The 15,160-nt window shown below is 28.4% G+C and overlaps 1 protein-coding gene across 11 annotated transcripts in view; it reads right to left on the minus strand.

The window, feature by feature from the left end:
- Positions 1–15,160, minus strand: part of LOC107441724 (bromodomain-containing protein 2) — a 61,990-nt gene that overhangs the window by 40,351 nt on the left and 6,479 nt on the right. For 4 of the 11 annotated variants that reach the window (XM_071181493.2, XM_016055080.4, XM_016055086.4 and 1 more), the window contains 2 exons: positions 10,685–10,762; positions 1,883–1,919 (listed from right to left, as the gene is read on the minus strand). In XM_071181493.2, the coding sequence (XP_071037594.1) occupies positions 1,883–1,919; positions 10,685–10,762 (115 nt within the window). Of the gene's footprint in view, positions 1–1,260; positions 1,399–1,882; positions 1,920–10,684; positions 10,763–11,711; positions 11,925–15,160 lie in introns of those variants that run through there. The other 7 variants (XM_016055083.4, XM_071181496.2, XM_016055085.5 and 4 more) reach the window with 4 other exon arrangements.

Genomic DNA, 15,160 nt, shown 5'->3' on the forward strand with positions numbered 1-15,160 from the left:
CTATTTGTAACAGTATCAAAGTGGTTTTTCAGCAAAAACTTCACAAAAATGTTTTTTTTTTTTTGTTTGTTGTTATTTCATTATTGACACTGCATTATAACTTATTTGACATTGATTAACATAAAAATCATAATAGCATTTTGTTTAATTAATATCTACAAAAAACATAATTAAATTTTTGTCGATCGTAGGCTCCCAACCTTTTTTGAATCAACCGCCAACTTCAATTCAATTTCAACTTCAATTAAGTAATAACAAAAACGTTTTTGTCCCAATTAAAGTTTCTTATTCAAGGTGCATAAAATATACCTAATAACCAATGTTGGAAACCATTTTTATACTAATTTTGATTAATATGACTTACATACAAAATTTTCAAATTCACCAATCAAACAAATTCATCATAACATTTAGCAATTTAAAGCAAATACATGATCAATTATAAAAAAATGTGAAATAAGTAGTATATCATTCATTCATGAATACAATCAGATGGTCGTGTGTTTTGCAGTATAGCTATTATTGAATGAAAATATTTCAAAATCTAAGAGAAATTGTTTTATAAGTTAATAATAGGATATCTAAAAGCTAACTACATTTTTAATATCACTATAAATAATTAAACAAAGAAAAATATGTAAAGTAACTTAAAAGTATATTCAAAAATGTTTTATAAAACGAGTTTGAAGAAAAAGAAAAGTAAATAAAAATGTAAAATACTTTAAAAGCAATTTTAATAACATAACTTATATACATTTTATGAAATAACAATTTCAATAACAAATCTTATATAGTGAATTAAAAACAAAAATAATTCATCGACACCTAACCAAAATATCAATGCATACTGTTGCGTACTCAACACTGATTTATTGTTAGATACAGAAATATGTGTTTCATTATTAAACTTTAAAACTATTTTTATTAATCGTTCATTAACTAAATAATGCATATTTCAAACTAAATAATGCATATTTCAATGTAAAATTTTGAATTGTCTTTTTAATTTTCACTATGCAAAAAACAAAGAAAAAAATTCAAAAATTATTGACAAAGCATGCATTCTGTTATTTTAAAAGCCTCAAATGAACATTCGAAGAAAACATTATGAAATTATATACTTTAAGACAAGATAATTTATTTATAACATTTAAATATACAGTTTACAAATTTAAATTGGCTGGCTTTACATAATTTTCACCTTATCATACTTTTTTCATTATTTAAAATGTGGTATAAGGGATACGATAAACTAATTACCATTATTAGTATTAACAGGGTTTTTGACCCTCTCAATTATATCTGACTTGCTTGAAACAGCTCTTTCGTAATATTAAGATGGAAGTGTTTGAAAACTTAGAAAAAAGATTTCTTACACTAACAAACTACGGCCTGTCATAAATACATTCTTTTTTTTCTTTATGTAACAAAAAAATATCTGTAAAATAAAATAAACAGAAAAATTAATAAATATAAATTGTTGCTATTAATTCTTTCAGCTTTAAGGAAGAGCTTTTAACTATTTAATATACTCCCATTATTTATTTTTAACCTGTTAAGTTGGAATATTCTATGGAACAAAACTAGCATGTAGCATTTCCATTCATTAAACAAGGATGGCCTACATAATGCCTCACAAAAACATAATTAAGTAAATTAAACAAGCTCAAGTCACAAAGCATAAAATATGATTTGCGAGTAAAATTAAATGCAATCCAGAAAATATCTTAAGATAAATTGAGATTAACTTTATCTAAAGATTAAAGATAAATACAACAAGTAAAGAAATTATATAAAAACAACTTCTTTCCCTTTAAATTTATTTAAGTTGAATTCATACGAATAAAAACAAATATTTAAAGTATTAAATTCAAAAACTTACCACAAATAAAGAAGGAGCTTCTTTAGAGCTTGCCATTCTAAAACAAAGGATAAAAATACAAGTCATAAAATTGTTGGACAAAATTTAATGTGATTTTTAAAGTTAGTAGCAAATAAGAATTTCCTTAATATAAGATAAGTTTTAAAAAAAATATAGTTAATGCAACAAGCTAACAAAGAAGGAGGTATCCCAAGTGTTACGTACAAATTACTAATTTTAATATAAAAATGCTTTCTAGTATGAAAAAATATGAGTTAGTTAACATAATAATAATGGAAATATGCATCCTTAAAAATGGAAATTTTACTGAAATTACTTTTAAACGTATTCACAGGAACTGTGCCGATAAAATAATTATTTCCTTTGTAATAAGATTTAGTGTGTAATGTTCAGAACCTTTTCTAAGTATTTATTAATAATATAAAATTCGAATTAACAAAATGTTTTCAAAAGATTCAAAAAAATATGTGATACTTCAGATGTTAATATTTGGATGACTCCATTATCCAAAAGTAGTAAACAAAATTCTTTCTAACTTTAACCTATGATTGAATGCATTTGCGTGCACTATGTGAATAATACACTCATGGGGATATAATTCAACAGTCACAAGATGGCAAAAAGCACTCAAAATATTTTGCATTTTTCAGTAAAGTGAGCAATGATTTCCTTTTTCCAATGCTATCTATTCATGCACTTTGTTGTTTCATTCACTTTGAAAACTGTCCAGCACAAAAGTGAACAGGCAGCAAGAACATCACAAGAATAAACTACCAATATAACCTGACTGGTATGTCATTCCCAAATTGGTGAATATCTTCCTTGCAAGAGCAAAAACAAATATTGCATTATAATTTTATCAAAGATTTTTTGATAGGAAATAACAGCATTTTTAAACAATCGCACCACAGTTTTCCATGTCTTGTCAATAGAATAATCAGAGGTCTGTCCAAACATTTTGTGAAAGGTCTGCTTTTGTAAAATTGTGAAAAAATTACTCTTAATTTGTGAATGTAAAATAAACGTTAAGTCAAATTCTTTCAACCCAGGTCCTGCTTTTGAGAATTTATGCAAATAGGGTCCTGATATTGCAAAAAACTTTTTCAAGGAGTTTTTAAATTGTAAAGAGATACAAGATTATGCTCAACACTGTAAAATTATAATAAAAAAAATTTAATTTTAAAAAATAAGCAGCAATTGCTGCTACTAAATTAGAGATGCAACATACAAATATTTGGTATTTAGCCTATACTGCTGAACGCAGAATATTCATTTCAGACGAATAAAGGAAGAAGCATCTGCAAAAGAAAAAACTTTGTTCGTTTACATCGGTCTTTCTTTCCACCCACTCCCCTGGGAAGGGTTTATTCGATTAACAAAACAATAATGAAGATTAACAAATTTGTGAAAGGTCCGATTATAAGATAAATTATTTTGTGAAGGGTCCGTTTTTAAGTTAAAATACTTAGTGAAGGGTACGTTAACGGACCCAATTTCGTCGAAACAAACCTCTGATAATTAGAATAAACTTCCTCATAACAGACATTCAAGGGTTGCAAGGCTACAGGCATTCCCCGTCGCAAAACAAGTTTAATGCATTTCAGTTTATGTATCAAGTTAAATTTATCTTCTATTATTTGGAAGTCTTGTTCTAAGGACAGTTACTTTGCTTTTGAAGTAAAACCTGTTGATCTAGTTCAAAGACTTATTTTTTTTTTAATAACTTTTATAACTGTCGTTGAACAGCCGACCCAAATTTTGGGTTTACGACTACTAATGTTCAGCGCAGTAGCCTTGTAATTTTGAATCCAATCCAGAAGACAAGGTAACTCTTGGATCAAGTATTGGGAGAAATTTGCCTTCGTGGAGGACTTTATGATGGAACTAACCTGCATTTGCTTCACATGGAGAGGAAAACCACAAAAACCTCCCGCGGTTAGCCTGACGGACAACCACTGAGGATATTTTATACCAGGACTGCAGTTGGTGCAAGACGGATGCGGAATTTATATCGACCAGCCATTGCTGAGTTTCTAACCTGGTTCACCTTATTGGAAGGCAAATGCTCTATCCCTTGAGTCATCATAGCTCAGTTCATACTGTTTGTCTACGATGGGTACTCTGCCAGACATCCGTCTGGACCTGTGGCGGTGACTATGGTAACGAGGTATGATTATTTCAAGTAGTAGGGATGCGGGATTCCTCTTTAGACTGGTTTGGGCGAAAGAAAAGGAGACCTCTTCATCAAAGCCACCCTCCCTAAAATGCCCTCTTCTTGTTCCCATAGTACCAGACTGCCGCAGACATAGTGGTGGTCAGAGTACCTATCTTAGACAAACAGTAGATTTTGGGGGGGGGGGAACACCTTGGAAAGAAGTTAGTTTCTTTAAGTAAGCACACCTGAAAAAACCCAAGCAGGGTTTGCAAAAGTCACCTGGGTTCACTTTGGCGAGCTATGGTAATAAATACTATTATATTAAAACTGGCATTATAATAAAACTGTTTTTTTTATTTCTATTTTTACTCATTTTTTTAATAAAGGTACATAATTGGCACTGTTACAGGGGTATATATATGTGTGAAGATAAACAATTACATCACACCTACCAACATCGGAGGAATAAAATATCAGCGATTTTACTAGAGCCACTTTTTAGGCAAGGAGTTAAGTTCTGATACATCATGCACAATCATGTAAATCAAGAAGAGAAATTCAAAATTCGAAATAATATAAGAACTTACATTTAGCAAAGTAAAGAATATGTATATACAGGGGTCTGTCCACGCCGAATTTACTACCGTTTAGCGGTACCTTCACAAATTCAATTTTAGGAAAAACGGTAGTTTCACAAAATACTTCCTCTTAGAATTTTATTTTTGTATCCCTTAAGAAACGATAAATCCATATTTTCGTGTTGATTTTTTTATATAAATTTTAATTTTTCACAAATTATATCTAAATTTTCACAAAATAGGTACCTCTCAGAAAAACCTAGACAGACCCCTGATATAAATCTTAATCTAAAGATTTTTTATTATTACTTAAACTATAAACACTCAACATACTGCAGTACTGGTAATAGCACCATCTGTTGAGGAATAAGATAAGTATTTTTGCTCAGGGTGCTTAGCCAAATCTTTCAACAAAAAATAAGCACCTTTTAAGTACTTTATAAGCACTCAAAAAAAAATTTTAAGCACAATTTGACTATTTTTTTAAAAAAAAGTAAAAAAGAAAAAAAATTTTACATGCTACGCAGTTTCAATAAAGTGCTTACTCTTCATGAAATTTGTAGCAAAATAAAAGAAATGAACCTGATTGTTATATGTTAATCATTTGCAACGGAATCACACTAACTGAAATATTTATGAATTTTTGCGTTTTAGGAACTATTTTAAAAAGACATTTATGACACGTTTTTCGGCAGTTATTTATCATTTTTCAGGTCCCTTTCACATGAATTTTCAAATAACGATATATTAAAAACAATGTTCGAAATTCGAGTTTGAGTTATATTATTTGAGTCTACCGTAAATCCAGATCGTTTATCAATCGTTTTTTCAGCAGCTGTTGGTCGTGTCTTGATTATTTTCTCACGGGTTTTTCGATTCAGATGTAATTAATACGATGTCATGGATAACCAGGGTTGGGGTTTTGGACAGAACACGTGGGTTCTATTGTCTTAAACTGTCCTAAACTGGATAAAACTGTCCTAAACTGTCTTAAGTGTCCAAAACTTTGAACTTTGGTAAAAGGTAACTATATCAATAAATATTTGATATTTTTTATACAATTTACTTTAACTTATTAAGGAAAATAATATAATAGGAAAAGGTTTATAATTTTTGAAGCTCTACGATTCATAGAACAACAAAAGTGAATACCTAATCCTTTAAATATAAATATGCTTTTAAGACTGATAAATAATGTTTTTGCATAAGGAAAAATAATGCAATATTAAAAAATAATAATATTTTTTTTAAAAAAAATACTAAATTGGTTTAAAAATTAACCTTTTATTTTTCACAATAATTTTTTTAAAAAATTTTTATAATTTCTGCATCACATGATGATAAAAAAAGACATCTATTTAAAAAAAAATGTTTTTAAATATAAATATATTAGTTTAAATTGAAAATACAAAATACATGAAAAATGTATTAACAGTTTTGAAGGGCATAACATTAGTTTCAGTTACTAATACTGGTGATGTATCACCACTATGCTAAAAGAATCGAACATGAATGAAATAAAAGTATCCTTGAATAGTACTATAGATAAATAAACCTGTTTATGACTAATCAAGCACTTAGTCCCTAATAGCTTAACCTGTATGGCAAGGTCAAACTTCAATTATGTACTATTGAATGAAAGGACCAATTGAACTTGATTACTGAATCCATTCTGTCCTAAACCTTGCCAACCCTGTGGATAACGAATTTCATATTTTTGTAATCACTTTTTTACACGCTCAATTCGAGACAATTCCATTATTATAAGTCCAAATTTTTGTTATGATTGCTTTTGAGGCAGTATAAGTTATTATAATTACTTATCGTTTTTTCATTCATTTTGACATCGTTTTTAAAATACCGATACGCTTAATAAGTTATTACGAAGCGCAACATTTTCAAAATTCGAGAATTACACTCATTTTAAAACTTATAGAATGAGTGAATATAAAACAGAGGAATTATTTTTTATTTATATTTTATCCTTAAAAAAAACTTTAATGGTAAAATTAAAAACTTTGTATAGTCTGGAAATCTTTAAAGTTATGCAAATATTTGTGAAAAATGCCCCTTTTCGTGATAAGTGCCCTCTTTTAAGGGAAAATAATGCTCTTTTCCGCTTCTAGCACCCTGCCTTTATTAAACATTCTTTTTTCCATATTATAGCTTTATTTTTTATAAGTATAGCAAACTCTGGTATATTGAGCACAATGTTTTAATGAGGAAAATGCCTCAATCCTTATACTCTCATTATTAAAGAGTTTAAATGAAATTACAAAACAATATGAAGTGAATATTTACTTTTACAATAGCACGTGAGTCAGGGCCGTAACAACGCCGGGGCACCGCCCCGGGGCACCGCCCCGGAGCCCCTGTAGTCAAGGGGCCCCCCCCCCCATATGAAGAGATCACATCATGTTTTTTCAAAATACAGTACTCTAATTATATATATGTAGGAAAGAAATTGTGTTAAGATAGAGTTGCTGAAAATTTTCTTTTTTGTAATTACGTAACTACTATAACATAAAGGAAAGGGTAAAAAACGGTATAACAGCTTTTCACAAATTATTTCCCTTTCTCATAAGAACAAACACACTTTGCAGAGAAGGGGAAAGGCCACAGCTGCATGTAGTTGATTGTTAACACTTTCTGTACATTGCACTTCTGGTTTACATTGTTTCCTCTACTATCTAGCGTCAGACCCAGTGGTGTGTCAACCAAGGGGAGACAGAGGGCCCCTCTAAAATTTAAGTGATGGGGCAAACGATGTGTTTCGCCCCTCCTAAAATTTAGACACTCACAAAAATTAAGTAAAATCGGTAATTTTAAAAAAAAAAAATTCAAATTTGAAGCTATTTTTGAAATAAGAAAACTTTATACATATTCCACTAACATTTATGTGCTTTGCCTTTTCTGATATTTAGTTATTCGCCAAGACGAAGTCCATTAAAATAGGTAATTTTAGAGAAGAAGAAAACAAAGCTATTCTTTCTCAGCTTTGAAGTTATACATCAAGTAGGAAACTTTATTTTGTTATGGGCGATTAATGTGTTTTTTGACTTTTGGAAAAGTAAAGTGAAAATGGAAAAAATATTTTAATTCCAATTTTCACTCTATTTTCATCCGAAATAGTAATGAGGGGGCGAACATAGTGTTTCGCCCCTTTTGAAATTTCAAAGTACTAAAAAATAATAGAAATTGGTAACTAAAAATAATTTCATCTTTGAATCTATTTTCCAAATAGAAAACTTAATTTTCTTCTGAAATAAAAGTGAGGGGGGTGGGGAATTTGCTTCTCATCTTCTGAAATTTAGACATTAACATTAATAGAATAAAATCAAGCAAAGTAGGAAATTTTAGAAGAAGAAAATTGTTTTGTTTCATAACTTCGACGATATTTTCCAAATAGAAAACTTAATTTTCCTCTTAAATTATAGTAAGGGGATAGGAAACTTTATTTTCTTCTGAGATAAAGTAAGGGGGGCTAAAATGTGTTTTGTATCTTCTGAAATTTAGACATTTGAAATAATGAAGTCTAGTAATTTTTTTTTCTTTTTTTTCTTTAAAAAAAAAAAACTTTGAATCTATTTTCCAAAAAGAAAATTTTATTTTCCCCCTTAAATTAAAGTGAGGCGGTGAAGAATATACTTCGCCCCTTCTGAAATTCAGACATTCGCAGGAATAAAGTCAAGTAAAATTTATATTTAACTCTTATTTTCGACAGTTAAAGCTATTTTCCAAATCGAAAACTTTGTTTTCCTCTGAAATTTAATTGAGATGGAAGATAATGTGCGCCACCCCTTCTGAAAATTTGACATTCGCTACAATAAAGTAAAGTAGAATTGAGAATTTTAGAAAAAGAAACTACTTTCTTTCCAATTTACTAGCTATTTTCCAAATTGAAGTAGAAATTGGTATTTTATGATTAGCATTATATTTAGAGGAAAAGGAAGCTACTGTGGACATGGGGGACAGGAGTAGACAGCATGAATATTTTCCCCCTAGTCATATTTCCTCAGTGAGATGTCGTAAATTGGTAATATTTACGTACAGTGAACCAAAAAAGTACCACCCTGAATAACTTTTGATTTAATGATCGGATCTTCACGTTCTAGGACTCCATCTTAATAATTCGAGGGTGTGACATCAAATATGCAAATTAATTAGTGCACAATATTTTATTTTAAGTTACGCAATCAGACGTAAAAACATACTTTCTCTGAATAAACATAACTTTTGTTCAACAGATTCGATTTTCTAACCCCCGTAATATAGGAGGTAGCTGTAATCTGGGGAATATGGTCCCAATAGTTGGGTCGGGTGAGTTATCCAAAGTTTGGACCCCCAAATGTTAATTTTATTTTTTTGTATTTCACTACAGATCGAGAGCTTTTTAAGGGAATTGAAAAAATTTTGCACACGATTATAAAATTCTGTTATCTAAAGGTAATTCCACGCAAGAAATAACTTTTAGTAAATATTTATTATTTTTTATTTAATAATAGTCTGATGCTGATCATTCACGTCGCACTAGTGCTGCACAATAGGCTATTGGCGACGGACTGGGAAACATCCCTTGAGGTTTGATCCCTTGTAGAGGGGATTGCCCCCTGCTTCAGTAGCCCAGTGACCTGCACCCGAAGTCGAGCACTTTATCGTAGAACAGTTTAACGAAGACCAATACCGCACACCCTCGGTCCCTACGCAGACTGACCCAAGTGGTCACTCATCCGCACACTGACCGCAGCCAGTGATGCTTGACTTCGGTGATCTGCTAGGAACCGTGTCTTAATGATCAGTCCCCTTTGGGACAATAATATTCTGAAAACTTTTGAATCGTAAGGCATATAGTTTTTTTTTTCTGTATCATTTTTAAGTATCTAATTCCACATGGAAAATACAAATTTGAGCGAAATTGGTTGAATAGTGCATTAGTTCCTGAGAAATCGAGTTTTATAAGTACGATTTTTTTTAAATTTAATTTTTCAGGATTAATCAATTTCGCTGAAATTTTGCATATTGTCATGTTTAAAACTTACAATGTTTTGTAATCAAATTTATAAGCGAACAAATAACTTGTTTTCATAAATATATTCACTAACATAATACATAAATAGCTAAAATGACAGTTAGAGATGGAGTACTGAAAGTTTTTGAAAGGGCCTCCGCCAAAAATGTTTGCCCCAGGGCCCCGAGGAGTGAAGTTACGGCACTGATGTGAGTGTAATATTTATATGATAGTCTATAAAATAGTTTGAGTCAAAAAAAGCTGTCTAAAGCAAACACAACAGAGGATGAAGAATACTACAATGAGTTAATACAAAGCCTAAACTAAACAGTATTTAAACAGGGTGCGAAGCAACATCTCTCAACAAAAATTAGAATAAAAAATAAGTACTTTTTACGTACTCAAAAAAAAATTTAAGCACTATATGTTTTTACAAAATGCTAAATAATTTTCAAAGACTTTACATGATCATGATAAAAATAACTTGTTTCTGACAAAGAACTCTTTTCATAATTACATTAGCCACCATAAAAAGATGAGAATTTTCGGTTTGATTTCAGAGGGTGGAAAATGAAGCCTGAAATTGAGAATAATTGCAAAATACAGCAGAGTTGCACATGAGAATGCAATAATCTCACCGAACCCAGCTAAGTAGACACACATGCTGTCTCCCAAGTATTTTATGAAATATGCAACATGATGAGCGCCATCATACGTTACGGAACGACTGTACATCGAAATAGATTGTGGTTGATTGAACAGTGAATGAGTTGAAAAAGAACAATGTGAATACCACGCTTTTGCGTAATACGCAAGGAAAATCGACATGGTATAGAAAAAAATCTCATTTTTGAAAAGGGAAAAATTAAACACTTTAAAAAAAAAAGCATCTTTAAGGGCTTTTAAAAAGCGAAATTCGAAAATAAGCACCTTAAGTACTTTTTAAAAAAGTTACACACCATGTTAAAGGGAAGAAAAAAACACTAAAAATAAATTCATAACATAAATAAATTACCTAAAAACCAGTATTACATCAACCAGTTATATAAAATATTACTTACTTGCTGTCAGCGGAATTCTTTTTAGATTTCATAGATGATGTATTACTGTTAACCAATTTTTTATCCAAAGTATTAGGGCTGTAAAGAAATTAAATAAATTTTTAACCATATGACCTACATAACAAAAAGCATTGAATTTTTTTTCAAAAACAATACAGTTTATTTTAATCAATAATAACTTTAAAAGAGTAGGTAAAGTTAAAAATTAGTTCCAAAAAGGAATGGAGCAGAAATAATGAAAAATTTTACAGTACAGAGCTGTGCCAAGTGAATTTATTTCCTACTTGAAAAATCTAACACTATCACTAGCAGACTAGGAATATTATATTAAGGAAATAAAAAAGTGTAATTTATAATTTTTTTTTTTTTTAATATTTAAAATTTTAATATTCATGGCATTGGAAACATGCATATTTATATTAGTTTGGCTATTTAATGCAGTGACTTTACCAACCGCAAACTGTGATTTTAAAACATTGTGATATAATTATACCAATCACATCAAAAGTTTCATCTAGTATTATTATAACAAACAGTTCATGAAAAATGAATACATCAAAATACAATTCTAAAAGAAAGCAAAAAAAATATAAAAAAATACTGATGAAGATTGGATATGATAGGAAAGAAAAGAGAATGGAAAATAGTGCAATCATTCATTTTTGGCACACAGTAAAAAATAAAAAAAAAACTTTTAAAGTTAAAGCAGGGCTTTTTTCTCTGAACATAGGCATTAATTTCTTTATGTTACAATATTAATTACTAAAGTTCAGAATTTTTTTATCATGTTCATGTGACAAAAACAGAAAAATATTGAAGGAATCATGCACATAAAAATTTCTGTTAAAATTTACATTGAAATAGAGTAGAAAAATTGTTTCGCATCAGAATAATAGGTTTTATAGTTCGTGGTTTCAATAATGAAGTAAGTGGAAGAAAATAAGATATTTTTGGAAATGAAATGATGGTGATGAATACTTTAAATCAAAATGAATTTTGAAATGATTTTTAAATCAGTGATACTTACATTTAAAGCAATTAGTATAAAGTGCCATCACTGAACTATTTTGGAGATTGAAACTAGAAAATTTGTCAAGCCCCTTAATTTCTTCTTAAATATAGAATAGGTCTTGTCCCTTAATGTTTCCGTAGTTTAGCGGAATTCACCGCATAAACTACGGTATATCCTTATAATATGGAAATCCTGTAAATGTAATTACTTTGAAGAAAAACCATAAGTCTGCAAAAATTAAGGAAAACAAACCTCAAAAACGTAAAAACAAAATATAAAAGAATTGAGATATTAAATGGATAGACCTCAAAAGGGTAAGCCCTAGTTTTTAATTGCAGAATTGGTAACAGAATAATTGATTTATCATAATTTACTAGGTTTTAAAAATGTCATTTTTAATTATTTTACTGCAGCATTATAGAGCTTTTGTTAGAAAAAAAATTCTAAGAAGTTAAAAACAAATATTTTTAAGAATTAACAATATCTATAATGAAAGGCCAATAGCATTAGTAAACTTTATGAGGAAGAAAAATTGCCTAGAAACTATGATCATATATTTAAGAAGATGCAGAACATGAATACAATTTAAATGTTTTATTTTTTTATAGATTGTGTTTTTTTAGCATTCAATACAAATAAGCACAGCAAAAAGTTTAAAAAATATGAACAAAAGAGCAATGCCACTCATATTCTACAATCTGTAGTGATTTAACAGATGCCCAATTTCCGCCAAGAAACTGAGGATAAAATACAGAAAAAATAATGCCTTTTCATAATTTAAAAAAGTAACTAGTAATTTTAAAAATTTGACCAAATTAAAGTCTATGTTTGCACAAAAAGTAGCATTCTATAAACTTTACTTAATAAACATTAGAAAAACGTTTACAAAATTCTTTCACAAAGAAATACAAAATTTATTTCCAAAAGAATTTCGTATTTTCTATTAAGTTTTGACACAGAAATACCCCTTAATTATAAAACGCTTCTTGATAAGCTAAACATAAGAAGAATCAAAAAAGCTTTAACATCAAAATAGTAATAATATAACAAATAACAATTTTACAGAAAGGTAAGAAAACACCAATTAAACTTAAATAAATACTAAATATATGCAAAGGAAGTTGCAGATATTTAACTTGTCTAAAAAAATTTATCATACAAGGATTTAAACAAGGGAAGCATAACTTTTAGCCGACATAGCTTTAAATTGGTTTTTGAAATGCCTTAAATATTAAAATATGAATGGAAAAAACTTAAAAATAAAAAATCTTTAATCCTGTCTAGCTCTTTGTAAAAGTTACTAATCTAGTTTATCTTTCTCGTAAATATTGGATTCTACTGTTCTCCTTAAGTTCTTTTAGAGTGGTGTTTTACCTTGCCTACCCTTTTGCAGAGCTGGTGATAACCTTTTTGTAAAAATTTTCTCTCTCTTTTATTAAGAAAATAAATTATCATTTTACTTCATTTTTAATTTTAAGATGAAAGATTGCACTGTCTTCCACTAGCAGAAACTAGAAGCTTCAGATTGCCATAAACACATCCTCAATGATATTTTTTAAATTTTATAAATAAATTTTTTCAAAAAATAGAAATTTTCTAAATATGAAAAGATTAAAAAAAAAATAATTTAAAAGCAACAAATTCTTTCTTAAAATAATAATACAATTTGAATTCTGATGTAAATAAATGTTTTTTTTTTTCCCCCATGCTATCTTTTGACTATATATATCAGGGGTCTGTCCAGACATTTTGTGAAAGGTCCGTTTTTCGTGAAATTGTGAAAAAATTACTCACATTCTTTCAACCAGGGTCCGCTTTTATGAATTTGTTCAAATAGGGTCCGTTATTGCAAAAAAAAAAAAAACTTTTTCAAGGAGTTTTTAAATTGTAAAGACATACAAGATTATGCTCAACAGTGTAAAATTATAATTAAAAGAATTAAATTTTAAAAATAAACAACAATTGCTGTTTCTAAATTAGAGATGCAACATACAAATATTTGGTTTTTAGCCTATACTGCTGAATGCAGAATATTAATTTGGGACGAATAATGGAAGAATCGTCTGCCGCAGACAAAACTTAATTCGTTTACATCCATCTTTCTTGTTTTCTCGCCCTGGAAAGGGTTTATTCGATTAACAAAACAATAATGAAGATAAACAAATTTGTGAAGGGTCCGATTAAAAGAAAAATCATTTTGTGAAGGGTCCGTTTTTAAGTTAAAATATTTTGTGAAGGGTCCGTTTTTAAGTTAAAATATTTTGTGAAGGGTCCGTTTTTATGAAAAGATATTTTGTGAAGGGTCCGTTAACGGACCCAAATTTCTTCTAAACAGACCCCTGTATATATATAATTGATTATACTTAGAGTTCACACCAGCAAGGAAAATGGTATTTATTCAGTCGCCTTACAGACATGATTCCTAATTGAACAAGATATATTTACAACAAATTATAGATTTAATTTTTTTTTTAAATGCATGGAAGTAAAAAAATTCTTTATATAAGTGTAAGTCATTAACAAGCCATGATTACATTGAGCCATGCATGTATATACTATAAATGCATACTATAATATGCTTCAACTTAATACAATTAAAGTTTACATTAAATTAGCACAATAAATCACAAACGTTTTAGAGTAAAAATATAATTACTTAAAAAATTTCAATTATAATTAGCTTTAGTCAAATTATTATTTTTTTATGATTAAATTCTAGAAATTTTCAGATTTCATAAGAAAAGTTTTATTTCAAAAAAAAAAAAAAAAAAAAAGATAAGCACAATAACACAGCTATTTGCTTTAATAAATATTATTCAAAACAAAATTGAAAAAATAAAACTGTACACTAACACTAAAAAAACATTAAACAAGTAAGATTAAGAATTATAGAACATTTATTAATATCTAACACAAACAACACTTAATAAAATATCTGAATAACTTATTTTTTGACAACAAAAAAAGAATGTGTGAATTATATCTAAGAAAAACAGCTTATAAGAAAATTTTATTTGCATCATAAAACATAACATAAAATGGAATTAAAATACAAAATAGAGTCATAACTTTGTTCTTCACAAAAAAGCTGAATATAATTTTTGACTAGATGAATATAATTTCATTAGATAAAAAATTTATTTAAGTTAAAATATTAAGAAGACAAAAAATAATGTGTAATTTTTTTTAAGGAGCAAAAAATAATTTTAACAAGAAAAATAATTAAAATTAAAAACAAAATTTAATATGAGTTGCATATTTTTGTACAGATGAACAAAAACATATATAAAAAAGTAAACTAATTTTTTAAAATTAAGATTTTAAGTGTGTCTCCATAAAATTTCAAATGGTTTTTGAAAAAATACTTTCACAAAATAAGAAAAAAATTTAAAAACTTTATATTTAAAAATAAAAGTCTATTTTTATCCTGCTATATAAATAAAAATAATTTTAAAATTAATTTA

This window comes from Parasteatoda tepidariorum, chromosome 8, assembly GCF_982258835.1.
Source record: "Parasteatoda tepidariorum strain Cologne lab strain chromosome 8, Ptep-v5.0, whole genome shotgun sequence".
Classification (NCBI taxonomy): Eukaryota; Metazoa; Arthropoda; class Arachnida; order Araneae; family Theridiidae; genus Parasteatoda; species Parasteatoda tepidariorum.